Source organism: Solanum pennellii, chromosome 11 (genome assembly GCF_001406875.1).
Source record: "Solanum pennellii chromosome 11, SPENNV200".
Lineage (NCBI taxonomy): Eukaryota > Viridiplantae > Streptophyta > Magnoliopsida > Solanales > Solanaceae > Solanum > Solanum pennellii.
In genome coordinates, this window is record NC_028647.1 from 47,839,363 (window position 1) to 47,860,848 (window position 21,486).

At 31.6% G+C, this 21,486-nt stretch overlaps 2 protein-coding genes and 1 long non-coding RNA gene across 3 annotated transcripts; 2 read left to right on the forward strand and 1 right to left on the reverse strand.

The window, feature by feature from the left end:
* The first annotated feature begins 2,055 nt into the window (after positions 1–2,055).
* LOC107004774 (protein NLP9-like) lies at positions 2,056–9,242 on the forward strand. The gene is made up of 6 exons (XM_015203127.2): positions 2,056–2,515; positions 2,624–3,756; positions 4,536–4,580; positions 4,756–5,508; positions 5,771–5,894; positions 7,747–9,242. The coding sequence occupies exons 2-6, from the start codon at positions 2,818–2,820 to the stop codon at positions 8,844–8,846; spliced, it is 2,961 nt and encodes a 986-aa protein (XP_015058613.1). The 5' UTR covers positions 2,056–2,515; positions 2,624–2,817; the 3' UTR covers positions 8,847–9,242.
* A 5,924-nt stretch (positions 9,243–15,166) lies between these two features.
* On the forward strand, positions 15,167–16,172 carry LOC107003886. The gene is made up of 2 exons (XM_015202143.2): positions 15,167–15,296; positions 15,411–16,172. The coding sequence occupies exon 2, from the start codon at positions 15,423–15,425 to the stop codon at positions 16,020–16,022; it is 600 nt and encodes a 199-aa protein (XP_015057629.1). The 5' UTR covers positions 15,167–15,296; positions 15,411–15,422; the 3' UTR covers positions 16,023–16,172.
* A 327-nt stretch (positions 16,173–16,499) lies between these two features.
* On the reverse strand, positions 16,500–20,243 carry LOC114074807. Its single transcript, XR_003575089.1, has 2 exons — positions 20,126–20,243; positions 16,500–16,768 (listed from the first exon to the last, which is right to left on the reverse strand). It is a non-coding gene; the product is annotated as an uncharacterized LOC114074807 (long non-coding RNA).
* Between the last annotated feature and the right edge of the window lie 1,243 nt (positions 20,244–21,486).

Here is a 21,486-nt window from a genome sequence, read left to right on the forward strand (position 1 = left end):
ACACTATTTGCCAAGAAAAATTCATTTCACAACATATTGTTTGCAAATCTTTTTCCAAAAATATACATGATAAAAAAAATCAAAGTAGTTAACTCTTAGAAACTATTTCCTCCTTAGACAAAATAATAAGAAGGTTACCTGGTATAATCTTTAGCCAGAATACCATCAATTTTTCTGTAAATTCTCACTTCGACCTTGCTAAACAAAGCACCAAATTTTGGAGAAGTAATGTATTTGTCTTCTACTTCCATGATTTGTTTCTCTGAATCAATAGAATACAAGAAATACCAACAACATAATAATTTCCTAAGATTGTTGTTCATCTTGTATTCCTAAGATAGTTAGAATAAAACTTTGGAGGACTTGTTAAGACACAATAAAATTTAACAATATTTTCACAACTAGAAAATTAAAGCTAGTAGAGAAACTAGAATCAGAAACAGATTATAAAAAATATACGAATTGTTTTTCTTTAAAGAAGAATTGTTGTCAATTTGTGTTCAAAGAATCTTACTGATTCCAACAAACTTTGCAGAAACACGAAATTGCCAAAGTTTAATGAGCCAGTGAAGTACAGAAGAACAAAAAGTTAATTTACAAATTTAAAATCTGTAACACATTACCAGAATCTAGAAAATAGAAAGAAGTTCAAGCCCCTTAAAGAAATTATACCCCTCTAGTATTCGAGGTTTGATTTGGAATATGTCCTCCCGAGATAGAATTATCTCAATCACAAGTGTATTAATACCCAAAAGCTGATGTCAGCGAGCCACTCAACGGTAGTAAAGTACACTTAGAATACTAGATTTAGTAATAGAAGAAGAATCTAGAAATTCTATATTTGAAATGAGAAGAAATTCCTCAATTTATAGAAAACAAAGAGTAGTTCAAAAAGGTTCTTATTGCGCCTTACCGAAAAAGTCACAAACCTTTGAAAAAGTGGCAATCTTTCAAAAAGGTCGTCACCTTTCATAAAAGTCGCAACTTTTCATTAAAGTCATAACCTTTCAAAAAGGTCGCTTCATAAAAATCGCAATTGTTCAGTTTCCATTCTTACCTTTTAAAACCCAACATTTCAATCATACTAATTTCCACTATTTTTCTTTATGAAATCATAAATATAGCTTTGCAAATGGTGCAGTTTATCTCTTCCAAATATCAAACTTCATTAAAGAAAGGACAAATATATTGTTGAATGCCTTGAATCGGACCCGTTACAGCAGAAAGAACGGGGGTCTCGCTACCCGGTCAGCGAGTCGGGGGGTCCAGGGGGCGACGCGCCCCCTGGCCTGGGGGTCCGGGGGGGCGGAGTCGCCCCCGGCCCGACGGTATACAATGTTGTTGTATTGGGCCCTTAATTATCTGTCAATTCTGTATTTTGGGCCCAAGCCTGTTAGGGCGTAGCTTAGCACTATATATAGACGCTATGGCAAACTCTATTCTGTATTCTGTTCTTGCCTCTCCATAATAAAACTGCTCCCCCTCTTCCACGTGGACGTAGCCAATTTATTGGTGAACCACGTAAATCTGTTGTCTTGTTTTTCGCGTTTATATTTTCTCGTATTATCTTGAATTCCACATAACATATATAAAAAATAATCAAACATCCATCTTAAAGTTTGAACAGTTTATTGTTTTTTGAGCAGTAAAAAAAACCAAAAATTTAGTTAATATAGTAGAATGACAGTATTATTTTATAACCATTTTTAAAGTCTACTTAGATGGAGATAAATGACTATTACACCATTTGTTCACTTTTATTTGTCATGTTGTGTTTTTCAAGTTAATTTAACTAATTTTAAAGTTAAGCTAGATTACGCTAATTTGATATTTTTTTAAATAAATTAGATATTCAAAAATTATACGAAAAGTACTATATATTGTATTTTTATTGCATATCAATATAATGAAATGTTAATCAAAATTTTTATAATTCTAACTCTAAAAAAAAAATTATGACAATTAATCATGAAGGGAGCAGTTTGTTACCCCCTGCACCTCCTCCTATGTTTTCTATTTCTATTTTTAGTAAGCAAACTCAGAATTTTATTTATGGGGTCTAAAAATTAAATGTGTTACGCCACCCATTTTCATTTCTGCTTAAGTCTTTACTTTCCAAATATAGTACTTGTTCAACCCCCTACCCAACAAAAACCTTTACCTCATCCCTTTTCTACTCCCTCTTTTTAATCTTTCCCATCTTCCTTGGAATTCGCTCTTTTGTTTGGTGTACTGGTATCATTGCCTTGTTGTCAGCATATTCAAGAACAGTTCCAAAATCAAGTCGGTTAATAGGGAGTATTTGATAAGTATTTCTCAACCCTTAGGGTTAAGTGTTTTTTCCCAATATATATCTTGGGGTGTGTGGTGTGACTTCTGATTTTAATCTGTTCTTGTTTTGGGGTTTTGTTTAAATCTTGTTTGCTGAGTTGTTGTTGATCAATTGGGGAATTTTCTTGGGACAAGTTCAAGAAAGTTTGTTTTTTTAGATGATGGGAAGTTCTTGAATTTTAAGGTTAGTTCTTAAAAACTGTTCTTTGGGCATGTTTGTTTTGTCCTTCTTACTTATTTGATTTATATAAGTAGTTGGGCATGAACTAAATATTCATGTGGGTACTTGCAGGTGTGTTAAGTATTTGGATTGTGGTATTGGGAAGTTGGTAGTGGGATATTGGTGGGAATAGGATGATTTTGATTTTCAGATATTGGATTCTTGGACTGCAAAGAGTAGAAGAGTATAAGGAATCTGATGCAAGCTTGAGTGATTTGAGTGTTCTCTAGCATTTGGTTGATTTATTGTATTTTTTTTAAATAAAAATGGAGAGGGGAGTTGATTTTTGGGCCTCTCCTAAAGGTCAAATGGAGGGTGTTGCGTCGTTTGATGCTAGTACAAGGTCTTCAAATGTTGATTCATTCAACAATGTTATGGAGATTATGAATCTAGATGCTTATGCGGGATGGTGCACTAGCCCTAGTGCAGCAGAGCACATGTTAGCCTCTTATGCAGCATTTTCGCCAATTAATCACATGTCTCAAAGTTATGCACCATTTGAAGGATTGAGTTATACAGAACAAAATAGTGGAGCATTTCCTCCAATGGATGCCAATATGGTGGTAAGTAATCATGATGGAGGAGAGAAAATGATGTTTGGGCAAACTGATGACCAGTTACATTTTATGGTAGATTCAGTTGATGGGGAGGATGGTTTGGGAGCTAAAAGAAGTGGAAGATCAAGCCAACCGTCTGATGGTGCGGATATTGGCAACTCTATGATCCCAAGGTCACCTTCTCAACCACTTGCTGAGAGAATGCTTAGGGCATTGGCAATGTTTAAAGAGTCATCTGCTGCAGGAATTTTGGCTCAAGTTTGGATTCCGATGAAGAATGGTGATCAGTACGTCTTGAGCACGTGTGAACAGCCATATCTTCTTGATCAGGTGCTTTCTGGCTATCGGGAGGTCTCCAGGAAGTTCACTTTTGATACAGAAATAAAACCAGGAGCAATTCCAGGTCTTCCTGGTCGGGTGTTTAGTTCAAGAATTCCAGAGTGGACGTCAAATGTTCTGTACTACAAGGAGGCTGAATACTTACGTGTACAATATGCTGTTAACCATGAAGTTCGTGGATCTATTGCTTTACCTGTCTTTGAGGATGATGCCTGTGAAACTCCATGTTGTGCAGTATTAGAACTCGTTACAATGAAGGAGAAACCTAATTTTGATTTGGAAATGGATCATGTTTGCCAGGCTCTCCAGGTTCACTCCTATTTCTTACATGCTCTTTTCTTTATTTTGAGTCATGAACCCTTTTATATTGTAGCCTTGCAGTAGTTTATGTAAATTCAATCCTTAATTTTAGTTGCAAATTGTCATTAACTGTTGTTTGGAAAAGAAAAATATGAGTGAAAGATAGTATATTTCTTTTTGTTTTTTGAACTTGTATAACACAAGTTTGCTCAACTGCTATATTATAAAAAGGAACATCTGAGCAAAATTAGTGAGTTTAGTTTGCAGAGATATTTATGTTATTGAAAATTTTATTTTGAATGTTAACTAACACCAACAGAATAACTTTACATTAGTTTTACTATTCTTGATGTGCATGTTTATTTCTAATTAAAGAAGAGAAAGGCGAGTTAAACCAAACCAGGCAACTTTGATAGTATAGATTCTTGTTTCAACTTTATCGCGCCCAAAAAACTTTAGTAATTTTCTTTGGAGTACATGGGTTTTTGGCTGATCAACTATTAGATCTTTCCTTTATGTTTCTGATTTATCGAAAGTTTATGCTAACAGTAAGTCAGAGCACATTGACTCATAGTATGTAAGTTTGTGTACAAGTACACCAGTATTGTGAAGACTAAAGTTACAAAATTGAGACAACTGCCATAATTTGGTGTCACAATATGCACTTTTCTTATCATTCTGCATTTTCATTGCTTTTGTTTTCTCTTCTTGTGCATGTATTTTCGTATATCTCTAGTTGCATCTTTTGGTTAAATATGGCTTAATTTGTAGCTTCTGCTCATCTGCAGGCTGTGAATTTAAGGAGTATCGCGCCTCCTCGACTTCATTCTCAGGTATACTCAAAAATGTTAATTGTACATGGAATAGACACACCGATCGTGTTATTTATTTTCTCGTGTTATATTCTTCCTGATTCCCTTTCTATTTTAGATCAGTAATCAGACCTTCTAATCCCTTGTTTCTAGTTCCCTTGTTGCTGGTTACAATTTCTGTTTCCTCATCTTGCAGAATCTCTCAAACAACCAAAAGGATGCTTTAGCTGAGATAACAGATGTTCTGCGAGCAGTTTGCCATGCACATAAGCTGCCTCTTGCTCTGACATGGATTCCCTGTAATGTCACTGAAGGAGAAGGAGATGAACCCATGAGAGTGCGTGCTAGAGGATGTAATACAAGTTTAAATGAAAAATGTGTATTATGTGTTGAGGATACAGCTTGTTATGTGAGTGACAAGGAAATGCAAGGATTTGTACATGCATGTATGGAACATTTTCTCGAGGAAGGTGAAGGTATTGTTGGGAAAGCTCTGCAATCTAACCATCCCTTCTTCTACCCTGATGTGAAGGAGTATCATATAAGTGAGTACCCACTTGTTCATCATGCACGAAAGTTTGGTCTAAATGCTGCTGTGGCTATCAGATTACGTAGTACATTCACCGGCAATGACGATTATATATTGGAGTTCTTTCTTCCTACAAGTATGAAGGGAAGTACCGAGCAACAGCTTCTCTTGAATAACCTTTCAGGTACCATGCAAAGAATTTGCAAAAGTTTGAGAACAGTAGCAGATGTGGAATTGGTTGGACAAGGTACTAAGTTTGGGTTACAGGATGGATCTGTTCCAAATTTACCACCGATTGCATTGTCGAGGCAGAACTTTCAGCACTCATTAGACAGCAATTCAAATTCTGTAAACGAGGCTCCTTTAGGTGCCTGTGATTCAAAGAGTGCTGGAACGCATGCTGATGATTCTCATGAACAGGTATCTCACTCAATTATCGAACAAGCATTATCTTATCTAAATTACATCCAACTAGATTGTTTCAGTTGAATATTTAATCTCAATCAACTTTCGTTTTATGTGATTTAGGTGTGAGCATTTAATATGCTCCTTATTCATACTATGCTTTTGAGCATACTCTTTTATTTACACTAGTTCTTATTTTTTCCTGAACATCTCCGTCTGTTAATGATTTATTTTCTAAATGTATCTATACTGGGTTTTGTTGCAATATGTTTTGTAGACAATGACTGGATCAAGAAGACAGATTGAGAAAAAACGAAGTACAGCAGAAAAACATGTCAGCTTAAGTGTTCTTCAGCAATACTTCTCTGGGAGCTTGAAAGATGCTGCAAAAAGCATTGGTGGTAAGCATGTATACATCGAATGGATCAGTCAACTACTTCGCAAGTATACTGGATACCTATATATAATTCAGTGTTATCTAAAGCGAAAAGCGATAGAAACCTCTAACTCCAATTGGGGCTTTAAGCACAAATATAGCATGGCCTTTATTAAATTAGGTGCAATGGAATTTTTAAAAAAAAATTATACATGTTTATTCCAAGACTAATAATTAATACCATCAATAACAAATAAATGGACAAAGAAAATTGGAACTTTTATACAATAAACTGAATTATCAATCGTTTAGTGTTGTCTCTTCTAGAACTGCAAGGAGAAGTTTGCCTTAAAGCCTAAATGGTGACACTGAAGCGCACGATAATCGATGCGGAGTGCTTCCCATGTTTTGAGCTTTGCTTCAAGGGTGCCTTTGACAACCCTGATATGGTCTTTTTTGGCTCCGCATTCCTCCCATTCGGTGTTAATTTTATGATTCAACAGTCCTTTGTGAAAATTTCTCTTTTAACTTTACCAAGATTTTGTCTTCAGTCCAAATGTAGGATTCTAAGTGTGGGCACAGTCTTCCCTTTCATATTAAAAAAAAACGTTTTCAAAAAAATTGGAAGTGTAAACACAGTGAATATAATGAATATCTTTCCCTCTGTTTTCCTTCGAACGTGAATTTAAGACTCGCTTCTCTGATAGTAGGATATGCTACATTTGATGGCTATTGTATATTGTGTGGAGTTTTACTTAACTGCTTAATTTAAGTGAGAATTTCTGTTTAATGCAAAGGGAAAACAAAAAAAAGGCAGAATAAAAATGGAATCCTCAGTATTGGTTAGTAGAAATGGTTTTGGGGATCCGTTGATGTATTCTAAGTTGCTCGAACTCGGGTGCAGGTGTTCGATACGGATGGAGATCTAGAGGTTGGATTAATCTAGATTTTAAGATTCAGGGATACAGATCCAGTTATGGATACATGTGCGGGAATTCAACTAAAAATTATTCAAATCTATAAAGTACAGCTGTAAAACCTATATTATGAGATATTATATGGAGAACTTTTGAGGAAAAAATATTGATCAAGAGGAGAATCTTGGAAGAAGATAAAAGATAAAGGAGTGACATTGGAAATTCTACATACAAGTATTCCATTTTCCTCAACTCCACCTTAGCTTTTCTTTTGGTTACCAAAATCATTGAATGGATCCAAAATTTCTCCGTCAATTTTGGTTGAAGTACACAAAATCTGTTGAATAGATCAGGTTCAGATCCCACCCCCACACCCACATCATTATCGTATCGACAGGGTGCAACACCGAAAGCAAAGAGTCCGAGCAACTTAGGATGTATGCCAAGTAATACTATGGATTTCATACTACCCTGGCATATGTCGGATTTATCCAAATTGTCCAGGGACTTATGGAAGTCCAATTTCAGAGGTGGTATGGTGGGTTATATGTAGAGTAAGAAATTGTAGAATTTTGAGGACGAGAAGGATAATGTTGTTAATCTTAAACTTTTAAACCGAAATCATTGCTTAGATTTTAGTGGATCAGAGCTACGGCATTTGTTTAAGACAGAAGCTATGATTGACTTCCTTTGTTCTTTACATACACTGCTTTTTCCTCAGCAGTTCCTTAATGCTGGTGGAAATGCTGCTATTTGTATATCAATACTATCTGTGTTGGTAAGGAAAAATAGTTGATGTGAAGTATCTGTCCTTTGTGATATTTTTAAGGGTACGTAGAGACGTTATTTTTTTTAAGAATGAGAAACGAAATGGAAAGTAAAAGTATATTATCTTTTCTGTGAAACAGTAGACCCTTTCAGAAGGTGGTATTTTAAATTAATTGTTGTGTGTATTTGTAGTGTGTCCAACTACCTTGAAAAGGATATGCCGACAACATGGGATATCTAGATGGCCATCCCGGAAGATAAACAAAGTCAACCGGTCTTTGAAAAAGATACAAACAGTGCTTGAATCTGTCCAAGGTGTAGAAGGGGGACTGAAGTTCGATCCAGCAAGTGGAGGTTTAGTTCCAGCTGGCTCAATCACCCAAGATTTTGACGCACAGAGAAGCATATTTTTCCCATTCAAAGATGTCTCCGTCAAAAATCCTACTTCTGTTTTCCAGGATACTGTCTCTCTACCCTCGTCTTCAGGCAATAACAAAGAGAATTCGATGGTGAAAATGGAGGAGGACTCTTTTGCTGATGGAAACCAACTCAGCCAATCAAATCATGTCAATACTTCCTCTTTCAAGGAAGTGACGAAATCAAGTATTGAAGTGTCTGGATATTGTTATGAATCCAAGTTGCCATCGACTGATTCCGGAAATGCATCATTGGGACCTTTTCTTTCAAAAGGAGGATGTAGGAGGTGGGGATTGAACAATGACACCCTAGACAATTTTGACTGTCAATTCACTTCTCGGTGCTCGTATTCCATGGCTGTTGGTAGTGATGTTGATAGTAAGATGAAAGGAGATAATGAAATGGATGGTGATGGTGGGGTGATTGAACATAACCAGGCCAGTTCTTCAGCCATGACAGATTCATCCAACGGGTCCGGGTCGATGATAAATGGTAGCTCATCAAGCACTCACAGTCGTGGTGCAGAGAAGCATTCTAAAATTGAAGTGAACTGTGGTGATAATGGGTCAACAATTACCGTGAAAGCCACTTACAAAGAAGATACTATTCGTTTTAAGTTTGATCTTTCAGCAGGGTGCTTCCAACTCTATGAGGATATTGCTAAAAGGTTTAAGCTGCAGACTGGGACATTCCAACTCAAGTATCTTGATGATGAGGAGGAATGGGTGATGTTGGTAAATGATGCAGATTTGCATGAGTGTCTTGAGATACTAGATTTTAGTGGTGGTCGTACTGTCAAATTTCTTGTTCGCGATACACCATGTGCTCTTGGTAGCTCAGGCAGTAGTAACTGCTTTTTGGCTAGTGGCTCTTAACAGCCTCATCCGAAAGCTTCAATCATCATCTGGTACTTAAAATGATAACAACGTAACAGATGATACGTGAAACACTAGTATGTCTCTCCCTTTGAATATGCTTATTTCTAGCAAAGATATCATAAGATGATTTAGTAGAAGTTGCATAGTATGTCGAAGTTCATTTGTGGTCTGTTTATTATTACGTTTGCAGGTGAGATAGTAGATGCACTGTCTTTGTACTAGTCAGAAATGAGTAAGGAACTGTCTTAAGTGCGTTACCTACTTTGTAAATATGTTAGTTTTAAGAGAGTGTTATTTTAGGGAATAGTCAAAGCAATAAATTGTACAACGTCTTTTCAATAAGAATATGTAAAATTTATTTCTTCTAATGTTAGTTTGTCTTCTTTTGCAAAAGTCTATTTGATGTTTTGCCATGATATTATGGACAGACTAGAAGGTGCTCTTTCCATTTTATTTTGTAAAAAGGACTTTTTTTTAGACGATTTGAAAAAGTGACTTTTTTTCTTTCTTATTACACTTTAATTTCAGTTTTTCATGTGTCATGTTTAAAGCTTATGAGTTAATGATATTTTAATATATTTGAAATAAATTCAATTTCGAATTAGGATATTGAATCTTTTTTTTATTTTCTTAAATTCTGTCTTAAATCAAATTAAGTGATTCATTTTAAAAGAGAGAAAGTATAACTAAGAATAGAAATTCAAGATTTAGGAGTATTTCTTGTAGTAAGCAAGGTTAAAGGTGTACTTGGTTTATTTATAGAATTCTTAATTCATCATAATTTACTAATTCTTTTTTAAGAAAAAAGAATTATCTAAAACACTAAAACGAAGTTTCCATGTCATAAATAGGAAAAGTTCTACATCAATTATTATTTTTTCTTTTCGAAAAATATCCACACAAGCTTTTACTGATAAGTCAATGGAAAATAAGATAATTAAATTGGTACCTTTAAATAATCTAAGAAATATTTTATCAAATATTACTAGAGAAAAAGAATATTAAATTAAATGTACCTTGAAGTGCTTTCGATATCAATAGAGAAGGCAACATATACAGTGGGAATTTGAACTCTATAACAATAGTTCTACTATAGTTCTTTAGTAGTTACAACTTATATCATATATATTATCATATACAGTATTGAAAAGACGGTAGACACATTTTACTTAGTACGGAGCGAGTCGAGACGAGATATTTTACTTAAATATTAACATATGTCATTTTTAATGTATAATAATATAAAATTATGAAAATACATCAATAGTTTGAAATAATTACAAACATAATTAAAGAAACTCATGAAAAATAAAACTTATAACATGATTATACAAGTATAAATAATCTAATAACTTAATGTTCTAAAAATGAAAAAAAATTATTATTTCTGAAAATATTTTTTTTATTATACTATACTATTTACCTCCCTAAAAGAAACTAACCAATAACACTTACCGGAATTATAATAAAAAAAATACCACTCCGTCATGAATAAAAATAGAACTACTTTCAAATAGCTAAGTAAATATGATAATTTTGAGACATATGACAAAATAAAGACCAATGATAAGTAAAAAGTAAAATTTTGCTACGTATTTTTAAAAGAAATGTTACGTAATATATAATCACTTTCACAGTGTTATCAAAGATGTGTTACTACAACTTTATTTTATAACTCAAATTATTATATTGAACACTTAAATTATTCAAAATATGTGTATTAGGCACAAAATGTAATTATGGCAAAATAAATGTATTTCACTGTATTGAAGTGAGTGCACATATCCAAAACGTTTTTATATATTTTTTATTAATAATAATTTTGAATCTTTTTTCCTTCTTATGACACATGGCATTGCATTAATTAAAATAACTAAAAATTAACTTTTATTCAAAATGATGTCTAATTCCAAAAAGACCCACCCCCACCCTTAGGCTATACCAGCAGCTGTCTTCTTCTATGCGCCATTTTAATTATTCTAAACTCTAGTTTCGTTCTTTATTTTTATTTTTTTCACTTTAAAAAAAGTGAATCTGCTAAGTGCTAATCGAATTTGCAAGAATAAAAAATAAATTCGAACATCAGAGTTATAAAGGCGACTTACATCATCTCTATTCTGGTCACTTTGATCAATAAAAGTCATTAAAATTATAAAATAATATCAGAAAAATTGGAGATAATATCTCGATGGTTACTTAACTCTGCATACTTCACTTAGAAAGTCACTCAACGTTGAGTTTAGAAAGTCACTCAACTTTATTTTATAACTCAAAAATCATTCAACTATTAGTGTTTTACTCACAAAATCACTGAACTATTGATATTTCACTTAGAACACCCAACAAATTTAAATAATTTATTTTGTTAAAATCTAACGTTTATTTAAAATTATTTTCTAAGAATTTATAAGCTATTTATTTTTATATTCTTATTTATTGACCTTCTTCAATTATTCAATTACAATTTTTTTTAAAGAACAAATAATAACAGTTTTAGCACATTTTATTCCTGACTTCTAATAAACAATTGCGAGAATAGAAAAGTAGCTTTTTCTCTTAATTGCTACTGTACATTCAAAAGTAACACTCATTTATTATTTCTTATCAAATTATAAGCAATGCTTCTGTAAATTTTTATTTTAATTTGTCAATTGATCTATGCACAATAGCGATCTTTTATTATTTTTAAAATATATATATTTCAATAATTAAAATTCAATAAATAGTTAAATTGCACATTTTTTTAAACAATAGTTTAAAATGAAAATACTTTTCAGCAAAATTTAATAAAGAAATTATTTAAATTAATTGGATGACTTTTTAAGTAAAATATGATTATTTGAGTGACTTCCTTAGTAGAATATCAATAGTTAAGTGACTTTTGAGTGATAAAACAAAGTTGAGTGACTTTCTAAGTAAATCAGTCAAAGTGGAGTGACTTTCTAAGTAAATTAGTCAAAGTTGAGTGACCATTTGAGATATTAATTCTCACGATTTCTCTTCGTCATCGATTTCAAAATAATTTATCAAAATCAACTTATTTTTCACAAAAATCACATTAATCACTTCATTAATCAACCATGCTTCATAATTTATTTTATTATTTGCATTTGACTTAATTTTCATAGCTCATAATTTATCATAAGAAAAAGAAAAGTTAATCTCTTCGGAGAAATAGAAAATAATCGATGAAAACGGATAAAGAAGAAAGAAGAAAGGGCAAATAATTAGATGGCCGGAAAAGATTTACTTTTTTCTTTCTTTTTTGTTGCCGCAGGAGGTGCCGACGTTAGGAAGCACAAGAAGAAAGGTGGGTGGGTCCTCCGTGTTGTGGGGGGGGGGATTCTTTTTCTTTCTTCTTTTGTTAATTAATTTTTAGTATTATTAAAGGTTGAAATTAAAAATAAATGAAAAAATTCATTAGATTGGGCTCATGTGTCACGTGCTAAAGTCTTATTGGTTAATTTTTTCAAGATAATGTACCTGAAATATACACACCACATTTTAAAAGTTTTATCATCGTTTTTGTATTCAATAAGTATATATTCATTAATATTAGAGTGTCTAATAGGTAATAGTTATAGTTCAGATAATTTTAAGGAATTGCAGATGACTTAAGCCTTAATTCAACGATTTAAGTGAGGGGTCTTTCATTTCCTCCTCCATTAAATGGCCTAAATTATTCTATACATTAAATGAGAGATTATGATACACTTTAATTAATAAATACTCCTTTGTTTATTTTTCTTTTTTCGTTATTCCTAATTATTTATCTATTTCGACAATTGGAGAAAGAACAAAAAAAATTTATCTATCACATCCTCAATTAATTACTTTGAAAAAGGTAGATCTTTTTGAAAATCTTATTTTTGTATTCATTCACTTCATAATTAATTGAGGTAAAATGATAAATTCACTATGTCATTAATTATATTCTTAATAGATATGTCAATTCAAAAATATGCTAGTAATTAGGGACACAACGAGTAAATAGCAAGAATTGGAGTCAATTTATAGTGGGGAAAACTTTATTTCTTGGTCGTGTAGCTAGCCCGTTGTTTGCCGAGATCATAGGGGTGTGTGAGACTCTTAGTTGGCTAAAGGAATGATTCAATAGAACAAGGTTGGTTGTGGAAACTGATAATCTACTTGTGAAGCAAGCTCTAGAAGAAAACTTGGTGAATTACTTACTTTGATTCTTTAGTTTTTGATTGTAAAACTCTTATCAAAGAGTTACATTTTCTCTCTTCGTCGGTTCTTAAGAAATCAGAGAATCAGATTGCTCATTATCTTGCTAAAGCATCTGTTTCTATGTCTGATTCGATGAAGTGAGATACTAACCCTCCATCTCTCATTACCGATGTACTCATTTTCGATATGAATAATACATGATAAAAGAACCATTAAAAAAACTACACGAACTATTCAATTACTTTTTGAGTAGACAATCAAATAAATCACTACATTAGCCCGCCGTGTTGTAGATACAAAAAATAAAATAAAAAATAAAATATTGAAGAGTTGGGTTAAATAATTAAATTTATCTTAGTTTTAATTAATGTATTGAAAGAGATCTAAAGAATATACTATATAATAATAGTTTTTTAAAAATGGGAAGCCATACGTAGTAGAAAGTTGCTTTATGAAAACACCCTTAAAAGTTAATCAACTAAATTACCCTTCATTCAAAGAAAAAAAAATTCTGCATGTTTACATAAATCAAAACCCCACAACTTTTCAAATTTCTTGTGAGATATTATAAAGAAATCAATACACAATAAATCATTTCATGGTTGCAGCTTCTTTCTAACAAATGTATAGATTCCTTTTCTTGATAGCCAGTGTGGAAATATTTTTAATTCAGTTCTTATTCTTATTTAAATTCTAATATTGTGAAGCTTTTTTTTTTATACTTGTGTAAATTCTATGAGATCACATTTTTGTTTGTTTGTTATGCCGAAGTAAAAATTATTTTTTCATTGTGTTTAACTTGATTATAACTCAAACGTGCAACAAACGTTCTCTGAGACTAATTTTATCATAACAATCAAATTTTTTTATTAATAATTTTTGGATTATATACCTTACATATAAAAACAAAATATATGAAAAACACCATTTTAAAAATCTTTTATATAGTATTGTCAGAATAAAAGAAATGCCATAAATTTCTTTATGTGATTATTTATAATATAGAAAAATACAAAGTAATTGTAATTGTACCAATGATAGTGCAACTTATTCTAGGGACAAAAGGAAAAAGGAATCCTACATATAAAAGGAAAAAGAACACATGTTACAAGAATTTATACGATTAAAGTATCATTAACTGATAAGTAACTATAAATAAATTTTTTTAATTATATATATATATATATATATAGTATTAATTAAGTGAAATTATTAATTTTAGTGATATTAATATAATATAATATACTGATTTACTATCAGTTAAATGAAAAAATTTAAAGATATAAAATGTAATTATTTAATGAAATATAAATATAAAGCGATATATATTTATTATTATTTTACTTTTATGGGTGATTTGTTAGTTTCCTGAAAAAAGAAAGACTTGTATAATTAATATTCATTTTAAAATAAAAAAATTTATAGAGAACAAATGACGCGGATGAAGCATTTACGTTGGTAAAGATCAAAGACACAAATGCAACTAAAAATTATAACAAAGACGAAACTACAAATTTAATATACAAAAGCTATTGAAAAAATCACAAGTAGCTAGAAAGAATATTGTTATTTAGTGGTGAATTATATGAGGAAGTTTTAATTAGTAACAAAGTTATTTTGACGTAAATTAGTCATATATATGTTCACAAAGTTTGATGTTATGTTAAAATTACACTTTTATTTGAATTTTTTTTTCTTCTTTATTCAATTTTACATACCTTTAACATGTTATTTGAATTACTAGGTTATACAGTAGATAATACTACCACGTTTTACTAATAAGATTTATTTTCATATACTAATTAAAATAATAATAGTTTGATAAGTTATATAATTACAGTTGATGTTACTAACTATTTGATTCCTTACATTTGCATTTTCAGATTCGATAATATATAATATATGTTAGTTTGAGTTTAAACTGTCAAGTCATTGACTTAATGATTATATTTAATTTATTACAAGAACTTGTACTTATACCTTTTTACATAAAATATTTTTAGTAATTCAACAAAATTGTACTAAGAATCGAAAAACACGCAAATTAGTTGGTAAATAAATATGAAGATATTAACCATTGAGTAAAGATAATTGAGATTCTATTTGAAACATACATATATCAATAATTTAACATATATTTGATTTATCTTTCAAGACTTAATCGAGAAAAGAGATTTTATCTTTCAAGATCTGTCAAATCGCATGTTTTCTCTCTTCATCAAAACCCTTGTTTAGCGATTAATTTTCTTAACTCAGGTATGCATATCATATATTCAATGCATGCAACAAATTTCATTTCATTTAATCAATACATATATATCTACTTCATTATCTTCAGTTATCTCATATGAATTGGAACGAATTATTTAGGTATTGATAAAAATGGAACTATTCCAAAGGGCGGAGAGCGTCCGGCTTAGAAATCGAAAAGACAAGTACCTAATAGCAATGGATGACAAAGATAGCGTAACACAAAGACGTAAAGGAACAAATAAAGATTCAATTTGGAATGTTGAATTTGTTGAGGGAAGAGAAGATGCATTTCGTCTCAAGAGTTGTTATGGGAAATATCTAACCGCTACCAACACACCATTCATTCCAGGAGTTGTTGGAAAGAAAGTAATTCAAGCAGATCTTCCAGAAAAGAATTACCCATCCGCGGAATGGGAAGCTGTAAGGGATGGATTTCAGGTACGTCTCAAATCATTTTGGGGAACATACCTTCAACCAAACGGAGGATTACCACCATGGAGAAATTCAATTACACACGAGGCTCCTAATACTAATAGAAAATACGAAAAAGTCTTATGGGATATCGAGGTTGTGGATAAACTTCCTAATTTACATCGTCGAACAAGGTCAGATTCAACCTTTCAGAGATTAGATTTAACTTTTATCAGATCAAATTCACATTCTATGGCATCCACTCTTGTTTCCCCAAAGACAAAGGCCCAACTTGGAGAACCTCAAGAAATTAGTTAAACCAAATATATATGTATGTTTATATGTTATCTTCATAAACTAATTGTGCTTATTGAGGAATTCTTCATAGTATAGCAATTTGTAGATTGAGATTCACATAATTCATTACATAAGAATACTAGATTATTCAATAGCCAAATATTCGAGGTATATGAAAATTGTGTGTTATTATATAATGTTGACTGGTTTAATCATAGTTCCAAGCCAATTTGATGTCATTGAAAGCCCAATCAAATAATTCAAACGAGAAAATCATATCTTCAGAGTTCATTACTATAATGAAGGCATTGAAGTCAAGATACCAGTCACAAGTTTTTTTCTAGTGGATTCTCTTTTAAATAATATACTTCTCGTTAAATATAATTCTGTGTTTCTCTTGGTGATAATGTCATGATCCAAGGTACACCATAGGCATAACATGGCGTACAGGACCCCAAAAAGCCTCACACCATTTAACATATATCATACAAAATAATAGAAATAAAGAATTTAAATACATAGTTTTATATCACAAAAGAGTTTTGACAAAGCGGAAGTCTAATCATAAGTCTCAATAAGTCATCTATTACATCATAAGGAAAGTGATTGAGACGTAACACATATATCACATACAAAGTCTGAAATGGAAATAAAGGAAGCAATAATAGTGTCATAGTCCTGGGAATATGAGGATTCACCAACTCTTGATCTTTGATTCGTCAATGAGATCAACTAGCTACAAGAGTGAGGGGTAGAAGCGTCGGACGCTGAATTAGTGAAACAATGTGGGCATAAGTATGTATTAGTACATGAAATGTACTAAGTATGGGGCAACATGTGTAAAATAGACATAGTAACATGAATGACTTAGAACATGTAAGGCATGACCAATATTTGTACATTTAAAAGCTTAAAGAAGAAATGACATGTGAACAATGAAATATGGTCAAATACATTAACATAAAGGATATAACAAAAACCTTGAAAAACATAGTCATTTTGCAGGATATTAGTTTTAACCGACAATAAGACCATGAGAACTATATCATGAAATTAGATATATCCCTCATACCGAAAGAAAGTGAATATATTTGCCAAGGTAGAATTCGTACATATCATCTTTTGCTAAAGTGGCCACTACCTAGATTATTTAAGACAATCATATGGGGCACGTAGTTTGGAACTAGAGGTTACTACTAAAGACTATCCTATTTTAGCCTTCATCTCAAACCCCTCTTGGTGCTAAGTCTAAATACCAATGCAATATATAAAGTCAAATATTAATATCGCATAGGAAAGACAAATGAACAAGACCAATCCACATCTTAAGATAAAAACATAAAATATCTCGTTAAATTGCAATTGATGCATAAAATCTATCACCAATGTGAATTCATATGTGTGAATTACCTTTCACAATTCATGATCATATTCGTATATGAGAAATCCTTTCACAACCATATTGATAATTTCATCTAAAAACACTCTATTATCATAAACATCATTTTCATAATATAGGCATAATCTTCCAAGATTCATAGTTCATGAATTCATCATAGGTTCATAGTTGAAAATCATAATTTAGGCATGAATCGATGTAATTTCATCTAAATATCATATATTAACATTGAGTCATTCATTAGAAGACTTAATCAACTATAATAATGTCACCCGCCGAGACTACACTCAGGACGTGGCCGACACTCGAGAATCATTTTTCATTTATAAGAGAACCCTTGGCCTGACTGACTATTTAGCCGAAGACTTACTCAAGAATAAAGAAGCTTTAAAAGTAGAAGTTAGAACATCAAACTCAAGTAAATACTTAATTCAACTGTCTGAAAGTACCTAAGTGCAATAATAATAATAATAATAATAACAATAATAATAATAATAATAATAATAATACTTTGCAAAACAATCTCAAAACGTCTAAAACAAAAAGGAAAATACTAAGAGACTCATTTACTCTAACTATCTATAAAGACTCTAATACTAGGATAAAAGTCAGTACAAGACCCAGGACAACTCAACAATTACATAAAAGTAAATTGTGAAATCCTTCGGAAATAAGGAAGCTCACTAAAGTAGTTTGAAGCGCAAAATGATCACAAAGAAACGTCTGTTGATGAACACATATATTTGCATCATAAAAGATGTAGGTCGAATGACATCAGTACATTGAATATACTCAAAAGGACTGCAATAGATGCATATATAGTCAACTGAATATAAAGAAATAAAAAAGTGAAATCATTTTAACTTTACAAAAATACTTTCCTCAATCTCTAAACTTTAAAAATTAAGTGATCTATAAAAATTACACTTTAACTCTATTGTGAGATTCTTCAACCGATAACTATCACTATGAGTAAAGTGATGATACATCCTATTTTCCATGCTGACAAAACTATCTTATATCGTGTCGTGATATACAACACCTCAACTAAGTGGATCCACTAAGTTCTCCCTGAAGGCGCTAAGGATTAATCTAAAAAGTATGATATTTTACACATGTTGGCAAGACATGATTTATTGGGGTTGTGAGTTTTCTAAGCTCTCCCTTATATCAGTTCTCAATACTACTCCCAATAGTATTTATCTTTGCTAAATGTATAAAAACATTACTCTTTCTCTATTTTGAGATAATTGCTCAACTATCCTTTTTAAAAAAAGAGGCAACTGCTCTGAATTAACTTTGAACTCATTACTCATTTAGAAATCAAAGTTTCTCTTTTCTCAATGCAAAAATGATAAATTTGAAAAACAATAATTCCCTTAAGATTTACTCAAAATGTCTCTTTTAAGCTTTCTTCAAAAACTCCTTTTTACTTTATAAGAAAATCAATTTAAGATATTTATTTGGTTAAAAAAGATTCTCATCGATAACTCAGTGAATATTTCAAATAATAGAGTTCATGCTGAAAAATAGGCATAGATAATCAACTCTAGAATCTCAGTACATAATATATAGCAACTCAAAAATTAAGAATAACAACTCGAAATTCAACAACAAACTTATCTCAAGAATTATCAAAACTAAGGATGTAACCCTAGACTATTCTTTACTGATAGAAAGCAGATGTAGAGCGTGAGAACGAACTTAGTACATTACTATGATAGCTTTACATAATTGGAAAGAATAATGTTTTTGGCGAAATCGATGAAATTCGAAGAACAATAAAAAAACCCACCTCTTCTCCTCTTGAATCCTTACTATAAATCTTTAAAGTGTTAAAAAATATAAAATAATGTTTTAATACTATTTAGACCTTAATTAGGTGAAAAATGGTTGTGGGTTAGGCTTAGGGAGTGTGGAAAAAATATTGAACTGCCCCTCTTTTAAAGATGTCAAAAATTATCCACGGTTACATCTACAATACATGGTTTGACCTACGGACCGTAGGCCTCATCCATGAAATTGATATTGGATTTTAAGGCTCAAAAGTCTATTTATGGGTCCAAACGACGGCCGGACGGTCCACTTATGGCCCGTCAATTGGCTCTCAAAATTTGACTCCCAATACTCTACCAACAATCGAACAGGACGGGTTGACGTTCAACCTACAACCCGTCGATTGGGGTCATCATTCACAGACTCAGAAAATGCTGATTTGACAGTCTATGGTAAAATGGTCTTAACTTTTACTCCAAACATGAAGTTAGGTAAACATGGTGTGACTAGAAAGAGGACACAAAGTCCTTTAATTTGGTAGGTCATATGCCACCTAATTAATTCATTATATGCTGGGAAATATAATTGTTTGAAGTTGACCTAAGTAGAATCTTATGTCAAAACTTAATAGGTAATGATGCTTTCAACTCAACTTTGTCCTAGAGGGTTATTCTAACCTTAAGCCATATTCAAATCCATTCGAATACCAAATAAATGACCTTAACACATATGAGTAATTTAAGAATCACCTGATTCAATTTTTACATGCAAATAAAGAATGGCTCATGCCTTAGCTTAGAAATTTTTTTGGGTGTTATAAAATAAATTATAATTGGATAAAACCTATTAAGATTGAATTGAAACCCTAACTTGATCAAGTTGAAATTGAGAAGTTGGAAACCTTGGGGACCCATGGGGGGATAAACTCTATTTGTGAATATCTACATACCTTGCTGCTAAAAGCCCACAAAGAAGGGTGAACTAAAGACTTGAATTGAACCCTAGCGTATTCTTCGTCATCTTCCTTAAGTTGAGAGGAATTTGGGGGTGAATTTGGTTAGGTTTTGGAGAATTAGGATAATGAGGTTGAAGTGGGTAGCTTTAGGACTTAAAAGATTTATATAGGTCTTAGGGTAGAAGACAAAACGACATAATATTGACTTAAAATAATTAGGAAAAGACCTAAAAGCCCTTGAAAATTAACTGTTAAACTCGATCCATGGTTCAAACCTAGTTTATATGGTCCCTACTGGTCAACCATAGACCAAATATTGGGACTACGAAATCACTTAACTTTTGACAGTACCTTATACGTCCCGTAGGACTTCCTACGATATATAGACCCTAACCATAAGACTCAAATTTTGGCCTTAAAATTTAACTAAGTCATAGACATACCTACAAGACCTATTTACGACTCGTAGATCACTTGACTAATTGTACTGGTGAACTGTAAAAGAGGTACTAGGACTTGATTGTAGAAATTTATTCCCCTCTTTCTACGACTGCCATCTACGACCATAGATGGAGACCTGTAGAATCACTCTCCAACCTCAAAATTGTTTCTTCTTTTTACAAAATCCGAGATGTTATAGATGATGACCCGACGACTCAGATTTATCATAGAAATTCATGTGCATGACATAAAAGTTGGCATAAGAGAAAATATCAACAAATTGTTGAGGCACGATATCAATTCAAAGCTCTGCATATACATTCCCTTGTATAAGAAGCAACAGCCACCTGCCTGTTTCATGATCTCGATTTTGATTGTTAGTGCATAAACTCACATCAGTTGCTTCTAGCTAGATGGTTTAATTTAAAACTATTTAAGTGGGGGGTCATGAGTTTAAAACCTTGAGCAACTTTTTGACTTCTTATTTATTTCAAGGTATATTGGCACAATAACTATGAAACTCATGAACCTAGTTCATAAATAAAATCATATTTATATTAGAACTTACTATTCTAGCCTCGTGATTAAGGCTGAACTTCAAAGTAAGAGGTCACGAGTTCCTCTACAACTTTATTCTTTTTTAATTTGTTGTCACTTTTATAATCATGTTAAAAATATTATAAATCATAATAATTAATAACTTAAATTTACTTATATATTTTAAAGATTACGTACGTAAAATGTGTGCTATAGATCATAAAATTAACAATTTAATATATTTAACAATTTTGGTTGACTCTCGAATCAATGATATATATGTTGGTACATGGAGAGTAACACATTATTTAAAAATTTCGTAACAATATAATAATTCTAGTAATTGCTAATGATTTAAAATTATTTATATATATATA

Coding starts and splice junctions, on each gene's coding strand:
- LOC107004774 (XM_015203127.2), top strand. CDS start 2,818: ATGGAGAGGGGAGTTGATTTTTGGGCCTCTCCTAAAGGTCAAATGGAG. Junction 5,509..5,770: donor CTGATGATTCTCATGAACAG/GTATCTCACTCA, acceptor TATGTTTTGTAG/ACAATGACTGGATCAAGAAG. Junction 5,895..7,746: donor TGCTGCAAAAAGCATTGGTG/GTAAGCATGTAT, acceptor GTGTATTTGTAG/TGTGTCCAACTACCTTGAAA.
- LOC107003886 (XM_015202143.2), top strand. CDS start 15,423: ATGGAACTATTCCAAAGGGCGGAGAGCGTCCGGCTTAGAAATCGAAAA.